General features: G+C 34.0%; 2 protein-coding genes and 1 non-coding gene across 8 annotated transcripts; 1 reads left to right on the top strand and 2 right to left on the bottom strand.

Annotated features, from left to right (window-relative positions):
- Nucleotides 1-254: 254 nt before the first annotated feature.
- LOC145623677 (putative serine/threonine-protein kinase PBL1) lies at nucleotides 255-4581 on the bottom strand. The gene is made up of 5 exons (XM_081676528.1): nucleotides 4151-4581; nucleotides 2337-3001; nucleotides 1948-2205; nucleotides 1555-1674; nucleotides 255-1119 (listed from the first exon to the last, which is right to left on the bottom strand). The coding sequence occupies exons 2-5, from the start codon at nucleotides 2958-2960 to the stop codon at nucleotides 499-501; spliced, it is 1623 nt and encodes a 540-aa protein (XP_081532654.1). The 5' UTR covers nucleotides 2961-3001; nucleotides 4151-4581; the 3' UTR covers nucleotides 255-498.
- A 4488-nt stretch (nucleotides 4582-9069) lies between these two features.
- TRNAS-GCU (transfer RNA serine (anticodon GCU)) lies at nucleotides 9070-9151 on the top strand. Its single transcript has one exon. It is a non-coding gene; the product is annotated as a tRNA-Ser (tRNA).
- Nucleotides 9152-17229: 8078 nt separating this feature from the next.
- Nucleotides 17230-22269, bottom strand: LOC145610042 (putative tRNA-splicing endonuclease subunit sen54). Of its 6 annotated transcripts, none has more exons than XM_081665322.1 (6): nucleotides 21982-22268; nucleotides 19798-20019; nucleotides 19584-19715; nucleotides 18535-19002; nucleotides 17818-17985; nucleotides 17230-17735 (listed from the first exon to the last, which is right to left on the bottom strand). In XM_081665322.1, exons 2-5 carry the CDS (start codon nucleotides 19941-19943, stop codon nucleotides 17847-17849), a joined length of 885 nt encoding a protein of 294 aa, XP_081521448.1. In that variant the 5' UTR covers nucleotides 19944-20019; nucleotides 21982-22268; the 3' UTR covers nucleotides 17230-17735; nucleotides 17818-17846. The 6 variants fall into 6 exon arrangements, with proteins under 6 accessions (XP_081521448.1, XP_081521431.1, XP_081521439.1 ...); XM_081665305.1 differs by adding an exon at nucleotides 20504-20541 and having other exon boundaries at nucleotides 17230-17985; XM_081665313.1 differs by adding an exon at nucleotides 20480-20541 and having other exon boundaries at nucleotides 17230-17985; nucleotides 21978-22268.
- Nucleotides 22270-22565: the final 296 nt, after the last annotated feature.

Below are 22565 nucleotides of genomic sequence, written 5' to 3' on the forward strand. Positions count from 1 at the left end.
CTCATAGATCAATTCAAGAAATATGTTTGATTTAAATCATCTGAAAATCCAAAAATTTGTCATCCTCTACTTTATGTACTTCGTATGAAACAACTATTTACCATATGAAATTTGCTAAATGAAGTAAAGGACTTAAAATTGGAAGTGAATATAACATTTGCAGTGTGATTATTGAGGCCGACTTGACTGACTCAAGAGTCAAGAGTTCAGGGTGATCAAGCTAGAAGCAAGCGAGGGCGAGGGCGAAAAAATCGTAAGAAAACCACATTTCTCTCATAAACTGCAGCATATTCTAGAGGGGTTACACTCGAACTGGATATCTACAAAACCACTATCCTCCACAGGCTATTTCATGAGGCATGTGGTAAAGGGGAGGAACACCATATTTATACTGTATAATAAATCATGTATAACTCGAAAAAGGATAAAAACCCAAAAAAAAAAAAAAAAAACATATGGGGACGAAGAAAATGGGGGGAAAATTCAAGATATTAACAATCAGAACCCTTCAACACTAGATCTTCGGAATCCCACTGATGATGATGATTTTCGGGCCTCTTGGCGTTCAATGTCATCCAATGAAAGAAGTGAAGAACAAGCACGAGGAGGAAGTGACAAGGGCAAAGTGAGAGGCCTTGTTGGAGAGATGGAAGAGGTGTTGGCCCTAGATGGTGAGGGGTGAGAATAACTTTGGCGAGGTGGTAGACTGGGTGATCGAAACATCTGCTTTCCAGCAACAGTTCCTGGTTCTTGAAGAGGAAACCGGCAGGAATGTTTCATATCTTGTATGGATTTGAGGTTCTCCACAACTGTTCTCATTGTGGGTCTCTCTGAAGGGTCTTTCTGAAGACATTTTTGAGCTATATCAGCAACTGTTTTTGCTGCTTTTATGGGGAATCGCCCTTTCAGCTGAGGGTCCATTATTAAGGAGAGCCTACATTCATCGGCAAGGAATGGCCAGCTCCATTTGACTAAGTTCCTCTCCTCTTTGGATCGTCGACTATCCATATTCTTCCGTCCAGTGAGAACTTCTAGGAGAACTATTCCGAAGCTGTAAACATTGCTTTTAGGCGTGAGTAACCCTTTCTCCACAGTCTCCACAGAAAGATTCCCTAGTGCCTGAAAATCAGGTAGCAAAACTTGTTTACAATCTTAGATAAATGGTTTCGTGAAACAAAAGCCACATTCCACTACACGGGGATGGTTCAACCAAACGTAAGGATAATATTTGTGTTCATCCTCAGTACACAGGGTTATTGAGGGCAATCAGAATATAATAGGTGAAAGCATCAGTATAAAGTCTAGAATCTATATCCTTAGAAAAAACACCCAATATAGAGATCCAAGAGCAGTCAGTTAGGAAATGAATGATTAGTGTATTTAGTATTTTCTCAACTCAATCTCATGGTTCTAAAGACTATTTCAAAATGGTATGTGTAAAATTATGAGACAAAAATAAGTTATGTTTATGTTTATCACTTCTAACACAAATCTGCAAACATCAAGAACAAGATTATGACCTATTATACCAAGAGCAATCGCAGTATTACTCACCGAAGAGGTATTGGAAATATCTGTTTCTGGGAGGAGGCCAACGCAACCATATCCTGAAAGCTTTGCACTAAAATCCTTGTCAATCTGAATATTTACTGCAGTAAATTCGTTGTACATTGCCTGCAGAAGTAAGAAGATAGCTTTCATCAGACATGCAAGCTTGTACCCTCTTTAACAACTGAGATCAATCGATTTGTCAACAATGAGACAATCATACATATAGCGACGTACCCAAAGACTGTACTATACAAAACTTGATTGCTACACGGTATCTAAAGATTTTTCTTTGGAAGTTTCAAAGCATAATTATCACAGTTATATAATAAGCTCCAATAGACAGCAAACATTAAATGTATTCATCGCCAGAAAGGCATGGATATAGATCGCAATTACCTGGAATGGACCTTGTTCATGTAAGAAGGTAAGTCCTTGAGCGGCACATAAAGCTACTTTTACTCTCGTATTCCAATCAATTGGAGGACCATCTGATCTACCGTATAATAACCGATCTAAGCTTCCATGATGTAGCCTTTCATAGACCAATATCCTCTGGTCAGAGCCATCTCGTGCATGATAACCAAGCAACTTACATAGGTTGGGATGTTGAAGAGATGCAAGTGTGTTCACCTCATTCACAAAATCCCTTAAACCCTATAAGACCCAAACAACAGCATGTGTGTTAGTATTAATCCTCAAAATGAACTTGCTGTGTAAAATTTCTCAAAAACATTGACGGTTATAGTCTCATTGCATTCACATAATACAATGCAAAAACAAGTTACCTGAGCTGTAGGATAAAACCGGGTAACAGTGGCTTCAATCTTTCTCACACTAGAAGAAGCATCACAGAAGGAAGCCTTAAACATAGTTGAAGAAAGACTCTCGGATGTACAAGTTTCTGATGAAATACTGTGGCAGGCAGATGTAATTTCTTCATAGGAAAAATTTCGAAGTGTTCCTGATGGAGGTAGAGGCAGTGGACCTGAAGTACATAAGGGGCCACTGGAATTTCTCACTTTAAAGCTTCCTGTACTTTTCAGGGAGCCAGATACATGAGGCGAAGGAAGAGGGAGAGGCTGTGGACTAGGCGATCTTTGTTCTTGTGGTAATAGTACATGGGATCTCGGCTCTTCTCTCTCTTCACATTCAGTTGATGACAACTCTCTTTCTCCATGAAAACTTGATGGCGCAGAAAGTGCACGCATCCTATTACTAGTCAATTTTTCTGTGGGTTGAGCAGGCTGCCCTCTGGTGCGAAAACTTGGAGGGGCTGATTGCAGGGCATGACTGCGGATTTGTGGTTCAGGAAGGGTTGTTGGTGTACTTTCCTGGGGGAGTACACGTTTGATATGTACACTATGATCAGTCTTCTTCTTTTTACCTTTTAAGACTGTGAAACAACCCATTTTATTCACAACTCTTCAAGCATGTAACTCAGTCTAAAATCCTGTGACACATGCGAAAACAGAAAATGAGCATCGACCAAAAAAACACAGTTTGCTGTATCAATTACTGAAATCTCACCACACCAAAAAAACAGCATAATTGAAAACATTTTACAGCATACAGGTACAAACAACAATAATGTGAAAGCCTTAATCCCAATAAGATGGACCGATCGAGTCGGCTACACAAATGTAAAATAAGAAGTCAAACTGATAATGATGCCTTATCTAATAACCAAAGCTCCTAAACTACAGCCAAGGAACCTAAAGCTTGTGGCATTGCCTCTCACAACTCGATAGACTACTAACATCCAATCAATAATATCACCTATCCTAAAAGACAACAAATTAGAACCAATTAAACATTCCTATGCCTCCATATGAACATAAAAATCGAAAAACTCGATCAACCTCATTCGCACCAGCTGCTCAACCAAATTAAAACTCCATATATGTTCAAATTTATAGTGCTAAACTACGACAGAATCCAGAAATAAGTAAGGAGCTTAACATCAAATTATTCCATTATTTCTTAACACCATACTGCCCCACTCACCTCTGATTTAAAGAAAAACTGAATGTTTAAAAAAAAAAAACATCCATGAATAGATATTGAAAAGTATAACAAGCAAACAAGTACTATTTCAAAAAAAGCATATTAATTCCAAATTAGAATTGTCAAAGTTTTTATCCATTCAACTGTAACTCCCCCTGAAAATCCGCCAGCAAAAAGTTAAAACGAATCTGAATCACCTGTAGATTATTACAGCAAGTACACTATCAATATTCATCATTAACACATAACCCGATACTCGAGATCGAATCCCGTCTACATCACTAACTTTGCAACTCTATGTACAACCAAAAAAGGGGGGAAAACTAAGAATACCCAGATCCAAAATACACCCATAAATCATCCTGGCAAACAAAATTAATGACAAAAACCCAAAATTGAACTAATCTACAACAAAACCCCAAATTCAAAAAAAAGAAAAGAAAAACATAAACTCCAAATAAAAAATAAAACCCCCAATAAGTATAATGGATCAAACTAGCAGCTCAATTAAATTTAATTAAATGTAAACAAATTGCACAACTTTAATTGAACAAATTAGCCCAAAAAAATACAAGGAAAATTAGAAGAAAAATACCTGAAATTAGCTAACTTTATACAATCAAAGCTATGATCTTTATTGGTGAGGAAGTAGGAAATGCAATGAAAAATTAAAAACCCAGCAAGTCAAATGAAAGCTGAAGAAGAAATGAGGAAAGGTCATAAAGATTTTTCAAAATGCCAAAAAAAAAAAGGGAAAATATACAAGTACTAGTAATACTATGAATTGAACAAGTTTCGGAGTGGAGGAAAGATAGAGAGAGAAAGTAGAGAGAGAAAAGGCGGACCCAATGAGGCAGTGGTCAAACCTACCATAAGAACTTGGATTTTTAAATACCTTTTTTAAAATTAATTTAATGTTTTTTATAAAATTGTTTTTTCTTTTTTTTTTTTTTTGAAGGATTTGTATTCTGTATTTAATAAAATTAGTGTGATGGCATCATTAAATTTGATGAAGTAAAAAGAGGTTGTGTAATCAAAATATTGAAATGAAGCCCAACAGATTTTTGTACTAGTACTTCCCTTTCAGAAATTAAGGTATTAGACGATTTTACCCCTATGTGAAATGACGGTTTTGCTCTTATATTATTGGATTTTGGACTCTACTCTAAGCGTATGTTCTCATTGACTGAACTGAACTGAACTGAACTGAACTGAACTGAATATTTTATAAGAGAAGAAAATTAGGACCTGAGTTGAGCTGAGCTGAATTGAACTGAACTGAATATTTTATAAGAGAAGGAAATTAGGAGCTGAACTAAACTGAACTGAATTGAATTGAATTGAGCTGAACTGAACTTAACTTAACTTAACTGAATTTCAACGTATGAGAACGGGCCCTTAGTAACCTTCCTAGATCGGTAATAACAAACTAGATCATGGAAAATGATTTTGGGTCACTTGTTGTGAGAGCATGGTTTACATCTAGCTTCTTTCAAAGAGGTGTGCCAAAAATCAATTTTCCTAACTTATTAATCTTGAGCTTTAGTGTAATGGCTAACATATGAGACAAATTGGGTAAAATTGAGAGCAGCATAAGCGAATTTGGATCGTAGTAGTGCACATGAATAACATTGTGACGATAAATTCCTAATACCCTAGCGTTGCTTCTTTGAATGGGTAGTTGTTGTATTTTATGGTATTATCATTAGTAAAATTGATGCATGATAATAACTAGCAAGTTTTTTTGCCTATATTTTGATAGTGTCATTCCTCTTTTATGGGTTTTATGCACTCGTCTCAAGTGTTATTAATGATCTGGTTCATTCAATTCATTATACTTGGTATTGAATTTAAGTTGGATTCGAAAAGCTAAGATCAATATATATATGGGATTCTTTATTTATCTATACAAGAGCTAAAATAGATTGTGAAAGTCACATTTTCTATTTTGACAGATTGTTTTAAGCTATAAAGTGTTACAAGCAACAAGATTGAAGTTGAAAATTTAAGTTATGTTCAAATATAACATATTTAGTTGTTTATATAACATATTACGTAACTTTTTTTAAAAGGTATCTTTGTACTTGAGTAACATCCCCATCATCATTCAAGGAATTATAAGGAGTTTAAAAGGTTAAATGGATTTACAACGAGTTGAATAAGTTTCGTTTTGAATGGTCTAAAGACATGATTAACATTTGAATTTTAAGATCTATTAGTTCTATTTTTTTAAGTTGCTTTCATTGTCAAATATTTTTGTTGTCTAGTAATTAATATAGTCATTTGAAGCATAAATATTATTGTTATAATTGGAATGATCAACTCAAACCTTCTCTTCCATTTTTTTGGGTATGTAGTTACAAAAATAATTATTTCAAATACTTCCCGGTGTTATAAATTTTAATACTTTTGATGTTGATTGTTCATCACCTTCCATTTGAATCTGTATAGTTATTAAATATGATAACAAGTGTAAAGCCCTGTTTGATTCACCTTAAAAAAATAATATTAAGTAAAAATAATTTCAATTCAGTAAAAATAATTTCAGTTCAGTAAAAATAAGTTCAGATCAGTAAAATTAATTTCAGTTCAGTAAAAATAATTTCAGTTCAGTAAAAATAAGTTCAGTTCAGTAAAATTCAGTTTTCTTAAAGAAGAATTATAATAGAAAATCAGTAAAAATAATTTAAGTTCAGTAAAAATAATTTAAGTTCAGTAAAATTAAGTTCAGTTCAGTAAAAATAAGTTCAATTCAGTAAAAATAATTTCATTTCAGCAAAATTAAGGTGAATCAAAAAGGGCCTAAATATTATCTAGTAATATTCGGAGTATTTATCAATCATGGAGCACATCAACTTATAATTTCATAATTTGAATAATAAAAGCAGGGGTACAAAGATGACAAGTGTAACCATTAGTTTTTACTAGTCTAAATTATTATTATTATTTTTTTTTTTTTTTTTTTTTTTTTTTTTTTTTTTTTTTTTTTGTATGTGCTCTTAATTCTTAGATCATATATAAACTTATAAAGTATGTATCATGCCATTGCATGACATACACCTTACAAGTAGTTTTTACTAGTCTAAATTTATACAAAATCATGTATTCGTGCATGAATAATATCACTCTCACCTTTCACGTATTGTTGAATTCAACATAATTGTATTTAATTATTACCTCAGCTCGTTTTTTCCTTACTTGTTACACAAATGACATTCACAAAATTTTCCAAGAGTTCATAAAAATTATAATCAAAGATGTATTCCATACAATTAAAGCTTTTACCGATAAGAAATTAGAGCGAGACATAAAAAGTACTACTTCATATTTCATTTAAATTTTTTTTTAAAACAAGTTACTTTATATTGATTAAAACGGTTACTAATAAAATTAAAATAGGACGGAAGGAGTATGACGGTATGAATTACCGATGACAATCTAGTAATCCTCATAAGGACACGAAGCTCATTTTAGACAATCAAAGAAATTGGATGAAATTAGAATAAAAATAGTGAGATCGATGGCCAATTATGTCAATTAAGTAGGTGTCTAAATTTTTCAAAGAAAAGCACCTTGATTGAAGTGACAATCCAGTCAAAGGTCGGAGATATAAACTTAATTAAAATAATTAAATAAATAAATAAACTATAGTATGTGAAAAGGCAAATCCAAAAAATAAAGAAAAAAATTATAAAAAGCATATGTTTTTTATTTCTATTTTCATCACTCATTATCAGTATATTTAGTCAAAGAAACCCATCGAAAGAGGTCTTTGACTCTTAATATCAGCCGTTTGATGAAGAAGAAAGATAATCAATCGACGGTCCAAAATAAGTATGGTGGACCCCACATTTTACTAAATTAATGTTTTTATAATGATATTATATGTACCCTCACGCGCGGTAGCACGCGTGCAAAGGTATATTCTGATTGTAGACGAAAGTGTTAGTGGGCCCCAGTTGAAGTAGTATGATCCTGTTCTAATAAGTGGGACCCACTTCGTGCTAAATTTCAAAAATTGTTTAAGATGTTTTTACATAGTCTTTGGATTTTATGTACAACTCACTTGAGCTTGACGCCATTCGGAATTTGAGACGGCTTTTAGCTATTCAAATCTTTAGATACCTTCTGTCATTAAAATTAATACTCCTTCCGTTTCTTTGTAGTGTCTTAGCGTTTTTTTAGTTTGATTTTCTCTTTAGATATACCTTACAAAGTTACAAGTTTACAACTTTATATGACTATGAATTTATAATCTATTTTATTTAGAAATAGAGGTAACATATTTTATCATTCGCTCTTGTAAGCTTATACCCACGACATTCACTCTCATCAATATTATTATGTTGCCATATCAAAACAAAGTGAATATGCTATTATGGCCATGAGTGTATGTTAAATTTTTCACTATTATATGGGGCAAACAAAAAGGAATTAAGAGAGTATCATCTTATTTTCTCCACCTCTTAAGGTTTATTTTATACAGGACTTTTGCGGTTTACTCTGCATTAATTTGTACGCAGCATAAAATTGTGAAGATGACATTTGAATTTTTTTTTTCTTAAAAAAAAAAGAGAGGAAATGAGACAATTTTAAAGAGAAAAATTTACAAAAATTATTTTTGCTAGATTCATTTCAATTCTTCATTTGTTGCAGAATATTAGTCTCATTTAGGATCGAACACTAAACCTCATGGATATAAATCATATAATATATCACTCTTCTTTCCATCTTAGCATTCTTAGCCAATATCAATCAATATTATTTATATGCACCTTAATAATATATACTTCCTCTGTTCTTTTTTACTTGACCTGTTTCTTTTATCACGCTTGCCAATGCAAAACTTTAACGATCAATAACTTCAATTCTCTATAACTAAAAATTATAAAAGTTATATATTATGATAGTACTTATTGAGACGAATCCAAAAAGATCCTACATGAATATATTTTTCCTTACATATTATTCACAAAAAACGGTCAAAGGAGGGGTGGTGATAATGTAAAAGTCAAAGCGGGTCAAATAATAAAAAACGGAGGAAGTATTGAGTACGACTATGTTATCTTCACCTTATTTTTTTTTAAGCAAATCTTCACCTTATTTTTGTTGAATTGAAATTAATTTTATTAAACTGATATTATTTTACGTATAATTTTACATTATATTTCTTTTTTAAACTTATAAATTTTATAGTGAGCAAAAAAGGCTTGAACTAGGCTTAATTTATTTTTATTGAAAATTATTTCTTAAGGATGAAGAGAACATATTTATTTCATATCTCTATAGCTTTTCTAAATAAATCTAATAAACTCTAACAATTTCGTAAGTATATACATAAAAAAAATGTGATTAAACTACATAAATTAAGCATAAGCTTAAATTCTAAATTCCTACTAGCCTAGTAGACAATGTAAGTTATTCATGAAATATCTCAAATATATTCCAACACAAAATGACAGTGTTATACTTCATAAGAAGTAAATAATTTTAAAATACAGCTGATAACAAGAAGTCGCTTTGGCCGAGTGGTTAAGGCGTGTGCCTGCTAAGTACATGGGGTTTCCCCGCGAGAGTTCGAATCTCTCAGGCGACGTTTTCTTTTTAGACCTTTTTCTCTTTTTCTGCTTTTACCAACTTTTGCAAATACAGTTGGGCCTTTCCAGTTTACTTGTATAATCCAACTTTTTTTTTGGGATTGTAGGTGCACACTGCACACACAACTTGTTAAGATTCTTAAGAGTAGGCCTAGTAAGATTTATCACTACTTGAAATATCCAACCCAACAAGAAATCATTTGACTAGAGATCTGACCTACTTTTAATTGACTCGACAATCATTGTGTATACTATAATAGTAATCATTTTTTGATCCTAAAAGCCAGATTGACACTAGAGCCGACTTGAAACCAAAATCAATCTAAACTTCACTAGACATGATTCAATCCTTTTGGACATAGCTCAAAACTCGATATGTGATGACTCGGAACCATTATAAATGACCTAATTGCCACCTCTACGTTGGGAGTCATGATTATCTGTCCTTACTTACATTGAATATATTCCATCCTGTATCCCTTTTAATTATGAGACATAGTCAAGACACAAACCTAGGAGTCTAGGACCCAGAGTATAATATTATTGGTGAACATAGATGATGGTGTTGAGGGTAAGATCAGAGATAATGAGACATAGTATGAGACAGGTGATCAACTGATTGATTACAGTATGCTTCAATAGTTCATTTGCTTCAAATCTGACTGATTATAGCACTCAAAAAGGGTCAAAAACATCATCACTTAACACATTAAGGTTCTCAAATAAGTGGTCCATATGCTTGTTACTTTCAACCAAAGGGTGCTGCAATAGTTTAGTCATTCTTCAAAGCTTTCTCCACAAATCCAAAGTAATCAAGCTCACAACAACTATTTTCTTGTCTGATGACCCCATTCATATAATGCAGTTACAAACTCTTACAAGTCAAGACACCGATGTACTACTTTGGCTGAACCTTTCACAATGAAAGATGTGGTCACTGTAACCTTGGTAGGATACTAAAGTATAGGCAGAAGAACTCGACGTGTATGTGCCTTGATATTTAAAGTTTTAAACCCACAGGGAGAAGATCTGAGCCATCCTTCAATCAATTCACTTCGCTTGGCCTCGTTCAATCAATCAATCAATCAATCAAAGCCTTAATCCCAAAAGTGGGGTCGGCTAACATGAACCAAATTTGATTATTCCGTGTAGTCATCAACATAAATCTTTCTCCTCCATCCCTTACGATCCAAAACTTCATCCTCACGTAAATCCATGCACTTCATATCCTTCCTCACTCCTTCCAACCAAGTCATCTTTGGTCTCCCTCTTCCTCGTTTAATCCCTCCATGGTCCCACTCTTCCACTCTTCGCACCGGTGCACCCTCGGGTCTCCGTCTTACATGTCCAAACCAACGCAGACGATTTTCCCTTAATTTATCTACAATGCCCGCCACACCTACTTTCGCTTGGCCTCGTTGATATGATTAAAAGGGTGATTAGCAATAGGATCAACACGAATACATCAGTACATATGTGATACGTAAACATAAATATGTTAGGCATTAAGACTACTGAACCTAGCCCAAATATAACTTAGCCAATCAATTTGAAATTATAAAATCAAAACTATTATTGGCATAAGCTCAGAGGGGGAGTGAGGGGTAGGGATTACGGTCTAAATTCTGCGGCAATCCACTACAAAAACTTAAAAGCATAATCGGAAAACCAAAAAAAAAAAATAACAAAAAAACACTAGAATTAGTAGTTTGGATGTTTTTTTATTTTTGTCCTGCCAATTTCAACCATGAAGTAAGATTACCAACAACTTATCGACCATGAACAGGCAATGTGATATGAAACAGATATATAGAGTCAAAAACCTTGAATAAAAGAGAATTGAACCTTAATTATACTATGTCTGACATTTGGCTGCAGATAAAAACCTCAACTTTGCTTACACAAGCATATAGGAGTTTAGTATGCAAAAGTGTTCAATGGTGGTCATTGTAGGTTTGGAAGACACATAAGGTCACTGCTTTCTATCATGCTGGATGGGTATCATAATGTTTGCTCGCAAAATCATCCTAATGGTCAGAAAATCATAGTTAATTTTCCAACATACACGACTATTCAAAGTACACTTCGAAGCTGCAAATGAGAAAAGTTTTGGCTTTTGGGAAGAAGGGAAGCCGTGTGGTACTGTGGTTGGCCAAAATGAAGGTAGAGGAGACAGGCAATCACAAACCATGCTAGCATGCGGAGGCAAAGATGGAGTAAGTGGCGCTGTGGTGGTACTATTGGTAAAGAAGCAACGGCGCAAAAGGCAACTCTTGAGTTTTGAGGAAGATCCTAAGCTATTTGGCTTGTAGTATCATAATTTCCATGTTGTTCTCAGCAATGCAGGCAGGTTCATATAGATATTGTGTCATATATCTCAATGTATTCTCTCTACGTCCTAGTTTTGAAGAAAGCAATGTCTAAACCAAAACTTAACTAACTGGGCAGTGGCCAATTTCTATGATAGGTCACTAACTCAGTATAGGACGTGGCTCACCGGTATCGAAATTCGATCTCGGATACTCGGAATTTAACCATCAAACACCAACCCTACCCAAAGGTGATGCAAGGGAATACTCTATATCAATAATTTTGCAATATCCATCAACCTAAGTCAAATGCAATGTTAATCTTTTCCAGAAAACATGCCTCCTCAATCTTCCATTAATTACCAAACAACAATTATCAAAGGGATACAAATCATACAATCAATGCAAAGACCATAGTTTAAAAATCATGCCTAACATTTTATTTCAGATTAACAAAAAAAATCAACAGTCTATAAGAAACTAAAGAATTGAGCTTAAACCCAACTCAGAAAATGTTACATTGAAACTTCTCATATATATCACACAGTCACACTACTCCAAATTCGCCAACAACTTAAAGAACAACATTAAATCATAATCAAACATTAATGAGGGTACTACATTGAATTTACAACTAAATTCCAAAAATTATCAAGAAACTCAGAAATCCCAGATTCATCAAAATCTAAAAACTTGAGCAAAGGATAACGAAATAAAGATACCAACATTGCAGCAAGCAAAGCGACCCACAAACTTTTAACTGGTTGCAATTTGACGGCACCTTTCTGGGAAGAAATCGACGGAATTTTGAACTTCTTTGGCACTAATTTACTGAAAAATCGGAGGAATTTGGATTTAATAGAGGATTTCTGGGAATAATTTTGGGTATTTTTGAACTTCTTTGGTAGTAATTTACTGAAAAATCGGAGAAATTTGGGTTTTAATTTAGGGTTTGATGACGAAAAAGATTGATAATCTGAGCAAAGAAAGAGATGAAAATTTGGGAATTTAAGATTGAGGAGGAGAGAGAATGGTGAATTGTGTGCGTTACAATTAAGGTTGAAATTGAGAAGAAAATTTTTGGTTTTGATTTTTAATTTCCATGGAATTTTTTGTTGATGAATTTGGTTTTGAGTTTGCAGTTGCTGTTGCATTGTTGCAGTTTCAACAGTTGAGTGAAGTGTGTTGCATTCTTATGGTAACGTTCAGTAGATGGGTAAAATTGTTTTTTAGAAAAAAAAAAAAAAAAGAAATTTTGACTTTTGCTACCCGTCAAACAGGTCGAATCCACTTTTGCTACCCATCAAAACTTTTATTTTATTTTACTATCTAACATATGCCTTTTTTTTAAATTTTGCTACAACTTAACGGATCCGTTGTTAAGTTTTTTTTTTTTTTTTTTTTTTTTTTTTTTTTTTAAATAATTATAAATTATAAATTAAAAAAAAAAAACAAAAAAATAAACCACCCACCCCTGCCACCCCTCCCCTCAACTGCCACCCCTTCCCTCCCCCCTGTCGGTGGCCGGTTCCCAGAGATTCGGCCGGCGCCGGCGCGAACCCACCCCCCTCCCTTTCCCCCACCCCTACGCTGCCAACCAAACCCACCCCCTTCCCTTTCCCCGTTCTCGCAACCAAATCAGCCACCACGCGCAGCTCCTCTCCAAATAACAGCCCACAATCGCAACCCCTGCAGCCACCTCCTCACTCAACCCGCACAAAATCAATTCCCAACCACCGATACTCAAACCACCAATTGCTGCCACCCACATCAATTCCCGAAATCAGAGCAAATCGCAGATCCATCGAACCTCGTCTAGAAATCAATATAAGTTTGCCGAAAAAAGTTGCGGTGTGGTGGTTTAGGGGTTAGGGTGGCCGAAAAGGTTAAGGCGGGTCGATTCGTTAGGGTTTGGAGCAAAGTGTTGCAGAAGCGTGGTGGTAGTGGTGGTGGTTGCGGCGATTCGGATCTTTGATTGTGGTTTCGGTGTGGTGGCTAGGGTCGGGGCAGCAGGGGAAAAGGGAGGGGGTTGGGTTGCGTTTGTGGGGGAAAAGGGGTGGGATGGGTTCGCCGGTCGGGGGAGGGAGCTGGGTGGCTAACGGGAGGGGGCAAGGTTGGTTTCTTGGGTGGTTGATTTAATTTTGGTGGCTGACAGGGAGGCTTGTACGGTGGCAAAGGAGGGAGTGGTGGCCGGAAGGTGGTAATGAAGGTGGTAACGGAATTATAAACGGATTCCGTTCAGTGGTAGCAAAATTTTAAAAAAGGGCATATGTTAGGTAGTAAAATAAAATAAAAGTTTTTATGGGTAGCAAAAGTGGATTTGACCTGTTTGACAGGTAGCAAAAGTCAAAATTTCCAAAAAAAAAAACTATATTTTTATTTTATTTTGTGAATTGACAAATATGGTGCTCTGTATACAAATGGGTGTGAGAGTAAGAGCAAAAAAAACCCCGATTTTTTATCAATTGATCATCTTTACTCCGTGAGGGAGCCCCATTTAATCTCTGTGACAAACAAAATTTGTTTATCACATGCCCTTTTGGTAAATAAATCAACAACTTTATCTAGTTATCATCAATGTAGGATCCACTTTTATTGATAACTAGCGTGGCTAACGCGTGCGTTGCGCGCTATAGCTAGTCTTGTTCGGAAAGCTTTTTTTTTTTTTTTTTTTTTTTTTTTGGTTACATTGATAACATAATATATGTAAACAAATTTTTTTAGAGGCAAAAATGTCTGCATTAGAAGTAAAATTACCCGCATATTTTTCTAAATATTTTTTTTTTTTATAAACAACTAACAATAATAAAAGCCAATTTTTTTTTTTTTAAAAAAAACAATTAACATTAATGGAGACAAAATAAAAAAGGATATAATTAGCATACCTTATGCATATTTACACGGTATTTTATTATATAAATTTGCATAGTAATAATTATATACTTTGTAAAAAATGGAGAGTCTAAAAATGCTTTAAACATTTAAATAAACACAATCAATTAATCAATTTTGGTGATTTTTAGAGACAATTTTAAGGCTTTTGAATTCAATGAACGTAAATATGTAAAATAACATTTTTAAGGATATAAATGTCAATGCACTATTCATAAGAGTATTCTCCCACTTTTTATAAGGATGGGAAGTAGTTGATTTATTATTTACAAAATTGCCATGTGATAAACAAATTTTGTTTATCCCAGAGATTAACTTGTATTTACCCTTACTCCGTAAATCCGTAACAATTAAGTAATTTTTATGCTGACACTGAAACACTTACAAAAAATACATCATATTATGAACATTTTCCTAAATTATCAAAAACAACAACCTAAATCATACAAACACCCTAAATCATACCATCATCAGAATCATCGTCACTTCGTCACCAGAATTCATCAGAATCATCATCACTATCATCATCAGAATCATCATTAACGTCATCAAAATCATCATCAGAATCATTATTAACGTCATCAAAATCATCATCACTATCATCATCAGAATCATCATTAATGTCATCAGAACGTACCATCATCACTATCATCATCAGAATCATCATTAACGTCATCAGAATCATCATCACTATCATCATCAGAATCATCACTAGCGTCAAGCTGAGACAAGTCAAACCGGCAAAATGGGCAAACATGTTTTTTTGTATGAAACCATCTAAGCACACAAGTCTCATGAAACACATGTTTGCAAGGCAACTTCACAAGAGACTTTGTTATAGCACCACCATCAATAGCCCTAGCAACATTATCATCAATCTTTAGACTTTGTAGACATATACCACACTCCCTTTCCAAGAGCTCACCATTATTACCATCCCCATGATCAATATCAACCCTTTCCAACCCCTTGATTAATGGTACTTCCTCCTCCACAACATCACCATCGTTTCCATCTTTAGTCCACTCGTCGAACTCCTCTTCATTACAAACTCGCTCATGACCAACACGAACAATCCCATGATCCAGAAGTTCAATAACACGACCATCAATTAGCTCCATGCTCGTTTATCGCGTAATTCATTCAATTTTTTCATCAATGGGCTCTTAGGTATGTATTTACTAGAGACATACATACTATAACATAGAGATGCCCTACATGAAGAGCAAAAAGGGTTAAAAGGATGATCGTAATTAGGTGGTATATGTATCTTTCTTTTACTCACCAATCGTCGACCGTTTGTACGATAACAAATTATGGGTTCATAATAAATATCAAAGATGAGAATAACTTTGACGATAATTTTTGGGGGTATAGTATCATTACTATCATTGTCATGGTCACAAGAAATCTTGATGCCATATTTTTGGAGCAATTCGAACGACTTATCGACTACGACTCCTTCCATTGTTGTATGATGATCAAGCTAAGAACGAACTAACCTTCGAACAACAACTTATTTTAAAAAAAATAATTTGAGAGTTGTACGTACTTCTATTGTGTATATTGTTAAGGGGATTAGAGGAGACCTATATATATGTATAGAAGAATTTAGGAGGAAGCTTATCTTAATAAATAAATTACTTACCAAATTTATGATCTTAGTTCCTAAATTGCGTTGGATAACATATGATATGATGTTAAAGATAAAATTTTTGTGAATTTCTTGAACCAAAAGGCAAGGCAGGGCAGGGCAAGGCAAGAGTGTAATTAATTTAAATTTCCTGTAAAAAAAAAAGGAGAGTAATTAACTGATCATATCTGCCTTTTGTTTCTCCCTTACATTTTATGTTGTGTTTTTGTTAAAATATATCGACTATGAAATTTCTGCTATTTTTCTGATAAACTTAGCTTGATTGTTTCTTTGTTTATATACTTACCAATGGATCCTTCTGAGCTTTCTTTCTTATATCTGTTTTTTTTTTTATAAAAAGTTTTATCTTATTTGCATAATACTCCGTATGAGGTTTTGCAAAAGTTTATAATATCTTAAAAAAAAAAAAGAAGAAGAAAGAAAGAAAGAAATACTTCAAAAGTTTATAATAAACCTTTTTCTTAACAAAATTTATTTTTTACAACCTACCTAATTTTGCATATCACTCGTTTATTAAGACTAAAAAATAACTCAAATATGTAATGGGTTTGAGAGGTAATTTTGTATTGATTTCAAAAGTAAAATCCATACAAAGATTTTAAACAATTACTTTTACTACCTTCGTTTTTTTAGTATTAAACTTTTATTTTACGACAATTTTTTAAGTGTAACAATTCTTTTTTTAGGAAAGCTATTTCATTTAAATATTAATATCCTATCTCTTATACTCGCCACTCAAACCCACAATTACTTTTATTATTTATATTCACCTTACATTTTTACTTTTTATATACGAGTAACTTCACACAATATCATTTCATATAATAATATCCCAAGTATCCCACTTACAACGTTTTATACTCCGTATTTAGTTAATTAATTTGTTCAAAATATGTCACAATTATCTGTGAAAATAAATGTAATGATTAAAGTGTACACTCCGTAACTCTTTATTTTTAAAAAAACGAAGGTATTTTTTCTCTCGTGACACAGATAATATGTTGTCAATTCGGGTGTTCAAATCGGGTTCGATAAGATCAAGTCTACTCATAAACTTGAGTCATGATAGCTTGTGATCACCCTTTGATCATTATGCTATATAATTTGTCGGAGAGTTCATATCATATGCCAAATTGGTATTTAAGTGTGATAGCTTGTGATCACCCTTTGATCATCATGCTATTAGAATATGTAATCAAGTGAGTACAAACCATAATCTTCATTGATTAATTACATTAATAAACTTGAGAAATTACAAGTAGTATTAAAGATTTCCCACTGCCAAAAGGGGAAAAAGGAAAGAAATAGATTTGGTAATTCACACTTGGTAAAAATAAAAAGATCCTTTATAATTTATCACCAAGTATCAACATCTTGACTCTGTACTAGACGATCTCAATTGTATTGTTAGGCTTTCATAAGGAGAAGTGAATTGCTATTCACAGCAAAGACATCCACCCTACCACTAGCAAGTAGCAACCCATTTGATCATAGCTGCTAACTTGTCGCCACCATTCCATGCATCTGACCACAACTGCAAGCCATCACCAACACTCCACACATCACTGCTTTCAGCCTGCCATCACCATGCCGCCTCGCCACCCCCACTAGATCTCTCCTCTCCGCAGCCACCACTACAGCGCCCAAACCAAACCACTAACACAGCTCAACCAAAACCTAAAAACTATCACTGAATGACAGAGATGCTTGTGGATTCCACCCAGGCTTCTGCAATACATTATAAAAAAAAAAGGGAAATTTTTTGAGATCACAAAATTAATGCAAAAAAGTCTTTGTCCATTCCCTGTACCTTGTGCTTAGAAACTATAATTCATGCAATCACGATAAGACAGGAAGCTCCATTTTGTCAAAGGAGAACAAACTAACTCGTCCATCATCTACATGACCAATTTTGAAAGGAAATCCATTGCTTTGTCTCTCCAGTTCTTTGATATCAGATAGTGAAGGTGGATGGCCACTGAACGACACAATATCAAATTAATTTACATGCATACATTTGGAAAAAAAAACACCCTACTATATTTATCTAAAATAAAGAGCAGTGCTTCAAATGAGATATTGACTAGGAGACTGCAGCGTAACATATTTATCATTTATAAGTTTATAACACTATTTCTTGGTTTTTCGTACATCAAACACGCTCTATAATACCACAGTTAGATTACTTAATGTCATGCAATCATGCCATGTCAGTTCCTAGCAGAAACTTACATCATAATAGCATGTCAAAAAATAATTATGCTCCTCTGATATGATGATATCCCAAATTCTCTGACTGACTTGACCACATGCAATATTTTCTCACGATCCTCACAAATTTGAGATATTGCATGCTTTCTATGTTCTATAACACTCAGGATATAAGTCTCATCTGTTATTTTAGACAAGTGTGTGCTAGGATTTTGCAAAGCTTGACACTTTCTGAAATTTCATTCGACTCGATGATAAAATTTGCAAAATTTCCAGCTATGAAAAGAAAATAGGATTATTTTCCAGAAGCATTTACCTGGAAGGATAGACAACAAAATTTGGATCTCCAGGACATGTCTTCTTGAACTGGCTGTTTGGAAGATAAACTTCATAAACAGGTAAATGGACAACAAATCTTGATTTTTCAGAAAATGTCATCTTAACACTATTTAGAAGATCATCTTCAGAATAAGGACCTGCTTCCTTAAGTTGCAAATTTTTCAATGATTGAACAATGGAAGTCCCAGCAACTAGAATTTGTGTTGAATTATCATTTTCGGATGTATTATCAGGAACCAGTGTGCAACTCTTTACGCTCTTCAGGCTCCATGGAGTGCCAAGCCTCCCTACAATGTAGCCAAGAGACTTAAGATGCTGATATATTTTGAAACCTTCCCAACTGCAACCACTCTTGTCTTCTTCAACTTTCGGATAGATCTCTCTTAAAGAAAGTGCAGTATTTTTATCATCAACAAGAAGCAATGCCCCTATTTGTACTAAAAACCTATCATATTGAACACTTAATCAGAGACTAAAACAGATAAAGGTAAACATCTTTAATGTGGACAATTCCATAAATATCTGATGTGTCGATAGCTTTTCCAAAACATCGGCTGGATAAAATTTATCAGGGAAAAAAAAAAAAGACTCGTCCAAAAAGTAGTTTCATTATGTTTCAGTGACTGCAAAAGAGCTCCTTTTAGTACAACTAAAGGCATTCTAATAAAAGAAGCTTCCAACGTTGATCTAAACAAATCATTGATTAACATTAAGATTCGATAATAAACAGTTAGCAGAGTACACATGGTACTCAGTCTCAGACCCGAAAAATATACTTTAAATCATTGACAAACTTCAGTTGTCAGAGGGTCTAAGATTATTTAGCAAAACAATCTCATAGAATAAAAGGCAACAAATCAAAAGGCATGCACAAAATCCACTTGGCATTTGGCAAAGCAGTGAAAAAAAAAAAGAAAAAAGAAAAAAAGGTATGCATCATATTGATTCCTTGCAGCATCATTGTTAAGGTAAGGGAAATACAACGATAAAAAAGACAGGGCCAAAAAAGGTCACCAAATAACTTACAGAGTCTCTTCAATTGAAAGATATATCTTGCCATTACGATTAATCCCCATTGATTTCAACAAATTGCCCTTGTGTTTCATGATCTCAGCCATACCCATTTCATCATTCCAACAAGCCTTAAAGACAACACTCCTGCAATAGAAAGATCACATGCTGTTTAGTCATTGTGAGTTTATTCAAAATTCCCCAACTTTTGCATATTGGAATACATAACCTGAATTGCAATTTGGTTTGGGAGCCTGCTTCACTGTAAAATTCATCATCCGCAGAATCCTGTGAAGAGAACTCAGAATCACTCAATCCATCTATAGAAGTTGACAGCTCCTCTGCCTCCAATATACCATCCATAGAAGTGTTCATCACTGATGTTGCAGGTAATAGCAATCTACTTCATATCAGAAGGGTCTTCCAAATCAGATCATAGATTTTTTTCCTCCTACAGATTAGCATGTTAAGATAGAAATGAGCACAACAAAATGAGAACATATTCATGTTTAAAGTTATAAACCTTAAACTTCAGTTGTAACTGACCTAGAAAATCTTATGGGAGATCAACAATGAACACAAAATTAATTCACAAGGTAACATTCAGGCAAACGACTTTACGTAGCAGTTGTCCATAAAGACATCTCATATTTGAAATCAATTTTAACTCATAATCTTTTGAACATGAGAACCACCAAATTTTTTGAATAATATGTTATAATTCACATTTCACAAATTTTTAACAACTACTACGGCAATAGGCTGAATTCACAGCTAATAAACCAAGCATACAGATGCGATCACTATAAGCACAAGAGCACAGTGATACCACATAATGTTCCATCCTAAAATCAAACCAATTATTGGCTTAAGGCCTTAAGCACAGAGTGGAAGTGAGGGTTAGGTATTACAGTAAATTCTGAGGCAATCCTCACCCAAAACTTGACTGCATCATCGAAAAACCAAAAGGAAACTGAAACAAAAAAACACTAGCATTAGTAGTTTGGATGTTTTTGTTGGCTCTACCAATTTCAACCATGAAGTAAGATTACCGACAATTTGTCGACCATAAATAGGCAGTGATATGAAACAGAAATATAGGGTCAAAAACCTTGAATAAAAGAGCATTGAGCCTTAATAAAATTAAGTCTGGACATTTGGCTGCAGATAAAACCTCAACTTTGCTTACACAAGAATATAGAAGTTTAGTATGCAAAAGTTTTCAATGGTGGCCTTGTATGTTTGGAAGACACAAAAGTCATAAGGTGACATAACGATAAACTCATAATAATCTGCAGAGATTCCTTTTTCTGCCTTCTATCATGCTGGAAGAGTATCATAATGTTTGCTCCCAAACTCATCATAATGGTCAGAAAAGACGAACATCAAAACAGATAATTTCTCCAATATACACGACTACTAAAGGTACAGTTTGAAGCTGCAAACGCAAAAAGTCTTGGCTATTAGGAAGAACGGAAGCTGTGTGGTAGGCCAAAATGAAGGCAGAGGAGAAAGGCAATCACAAACCACGCTAGCATACGGGAGGTAGAGATGGCTTAAGTGTCACTGTGGTGGTACAATTGGTGAAGAAGCATTGGCGCAAAAGGCAACTCTTGAGTTTTGAGGAAGATCCTCAGCTATTCGGCTTGTAGTATCATACAAAGTAGTTTCCATATTGTACTCAGTAATGCAGGCTGATTCATACAGATATTGTGTCATAGTATATTTTAATGTATTCTCGACTAAGTCCTAATTTTGAAGAAAACAATGTCTAACCCAATGCCTAATTAACTGGGCAGTGGCCAATTTCTATGATAGGATGTGGCTCACTGGTATTAAAACTCGATCATGTAAATTCGGAATTAAACCATCAAACACTATAAGTTCATGTTTCCAGTTTAAATTGCAACAACAATTAAACCATCAAACACTACCCCTACTCAAAGGTGATGCAAAGGAATACTCCATCATATCAATAATTTTAGCAATATTCATCAACCTAAGAAAACAAAATATCGATCTTTTTCAGAAAACCTGCCTCAATCTTCCATTAAAATCCTCATGTTTCCAGTTAATTTGCAACAACAATTGTCAATGGATACAAATCATACAATCAATGCAAAAACCAAAGTTTAAAAATCATGTATAACATTTCATATCAGATTAACAAAAAAAAAATCAACAGTCTTTAAGAAATTGAGCTAAAATCCTACTCGAAAATGTTACACTGAAACTTCTCAGTGTTCTCACAATTAAAGAACAGCATCAAATCATAATTAATCACTAATTCACTACTGAGAATACTACACTGGGTTTAACAACATAATTCCAAAAATTATCAAGAAACTCAGAAATCCCAGATTCATCAAAATTTAAAAACTTGAGCAAAGGATAATGAAATAAAGATACCAACATTGCAGCAAGCAAAGCGACCCACAAACTTCTAACTGGTTGCGATTTGACAGCACTTTTCTGGGAAGAAATCGACGGTATTTTGAACTTCTTCGGCACTATTTTACTGAAAATTTCGGACGAATTTGGAATTAATTTAGGATTTCTGGGAATAATTTTGGGTAATTCTGAACTTCTTTTGTTGATGAATTTGGTTTTGAGTTTGCAGTTGTTGTTGCATGGTTGCACTTTCAAGTTTCAACAGTTGAGCGAAGTATGTTGCATTATCGTGTTTCGTGAACTTTCAACAGACTTATAGATGGGTAAAGAACTAAAAATGTCAAAAAAAAAATACTTGTAGCAAGAAAATACGGGTGATTTAGGGCTTGTTTTCTTCGACTTAATTTCATTTCAGTTCATTTAGTTTCAATTACAGTAGTTCAATTTAGTTTTTATTTTTCTTCTTTCATAAACAATTCAATTCAATAAATTAGAACATGCCTTTAATAATAATATGGACATTATACTTTGTAATAAGGGTTTGTTCTGATTTACTGAATTGAGCTGAGCTAAACTGAACTAAATATATTTGAACTGAACTGAACT

This window comes from Chenopodium album, chromosome 3, assembly GCF_948465745.1.
Source record: "Chenopodium album chromosome 3, dcCheAlbu1.1, whole genome shotgun sequence".
NCBI classification, from domain to species: Eukaryota; Viridiplantae; Streptophyta; class Magnoliopsida; order Caryophyllales; family Amaranthaceae; genus Chenopodium; species Chenopodium album.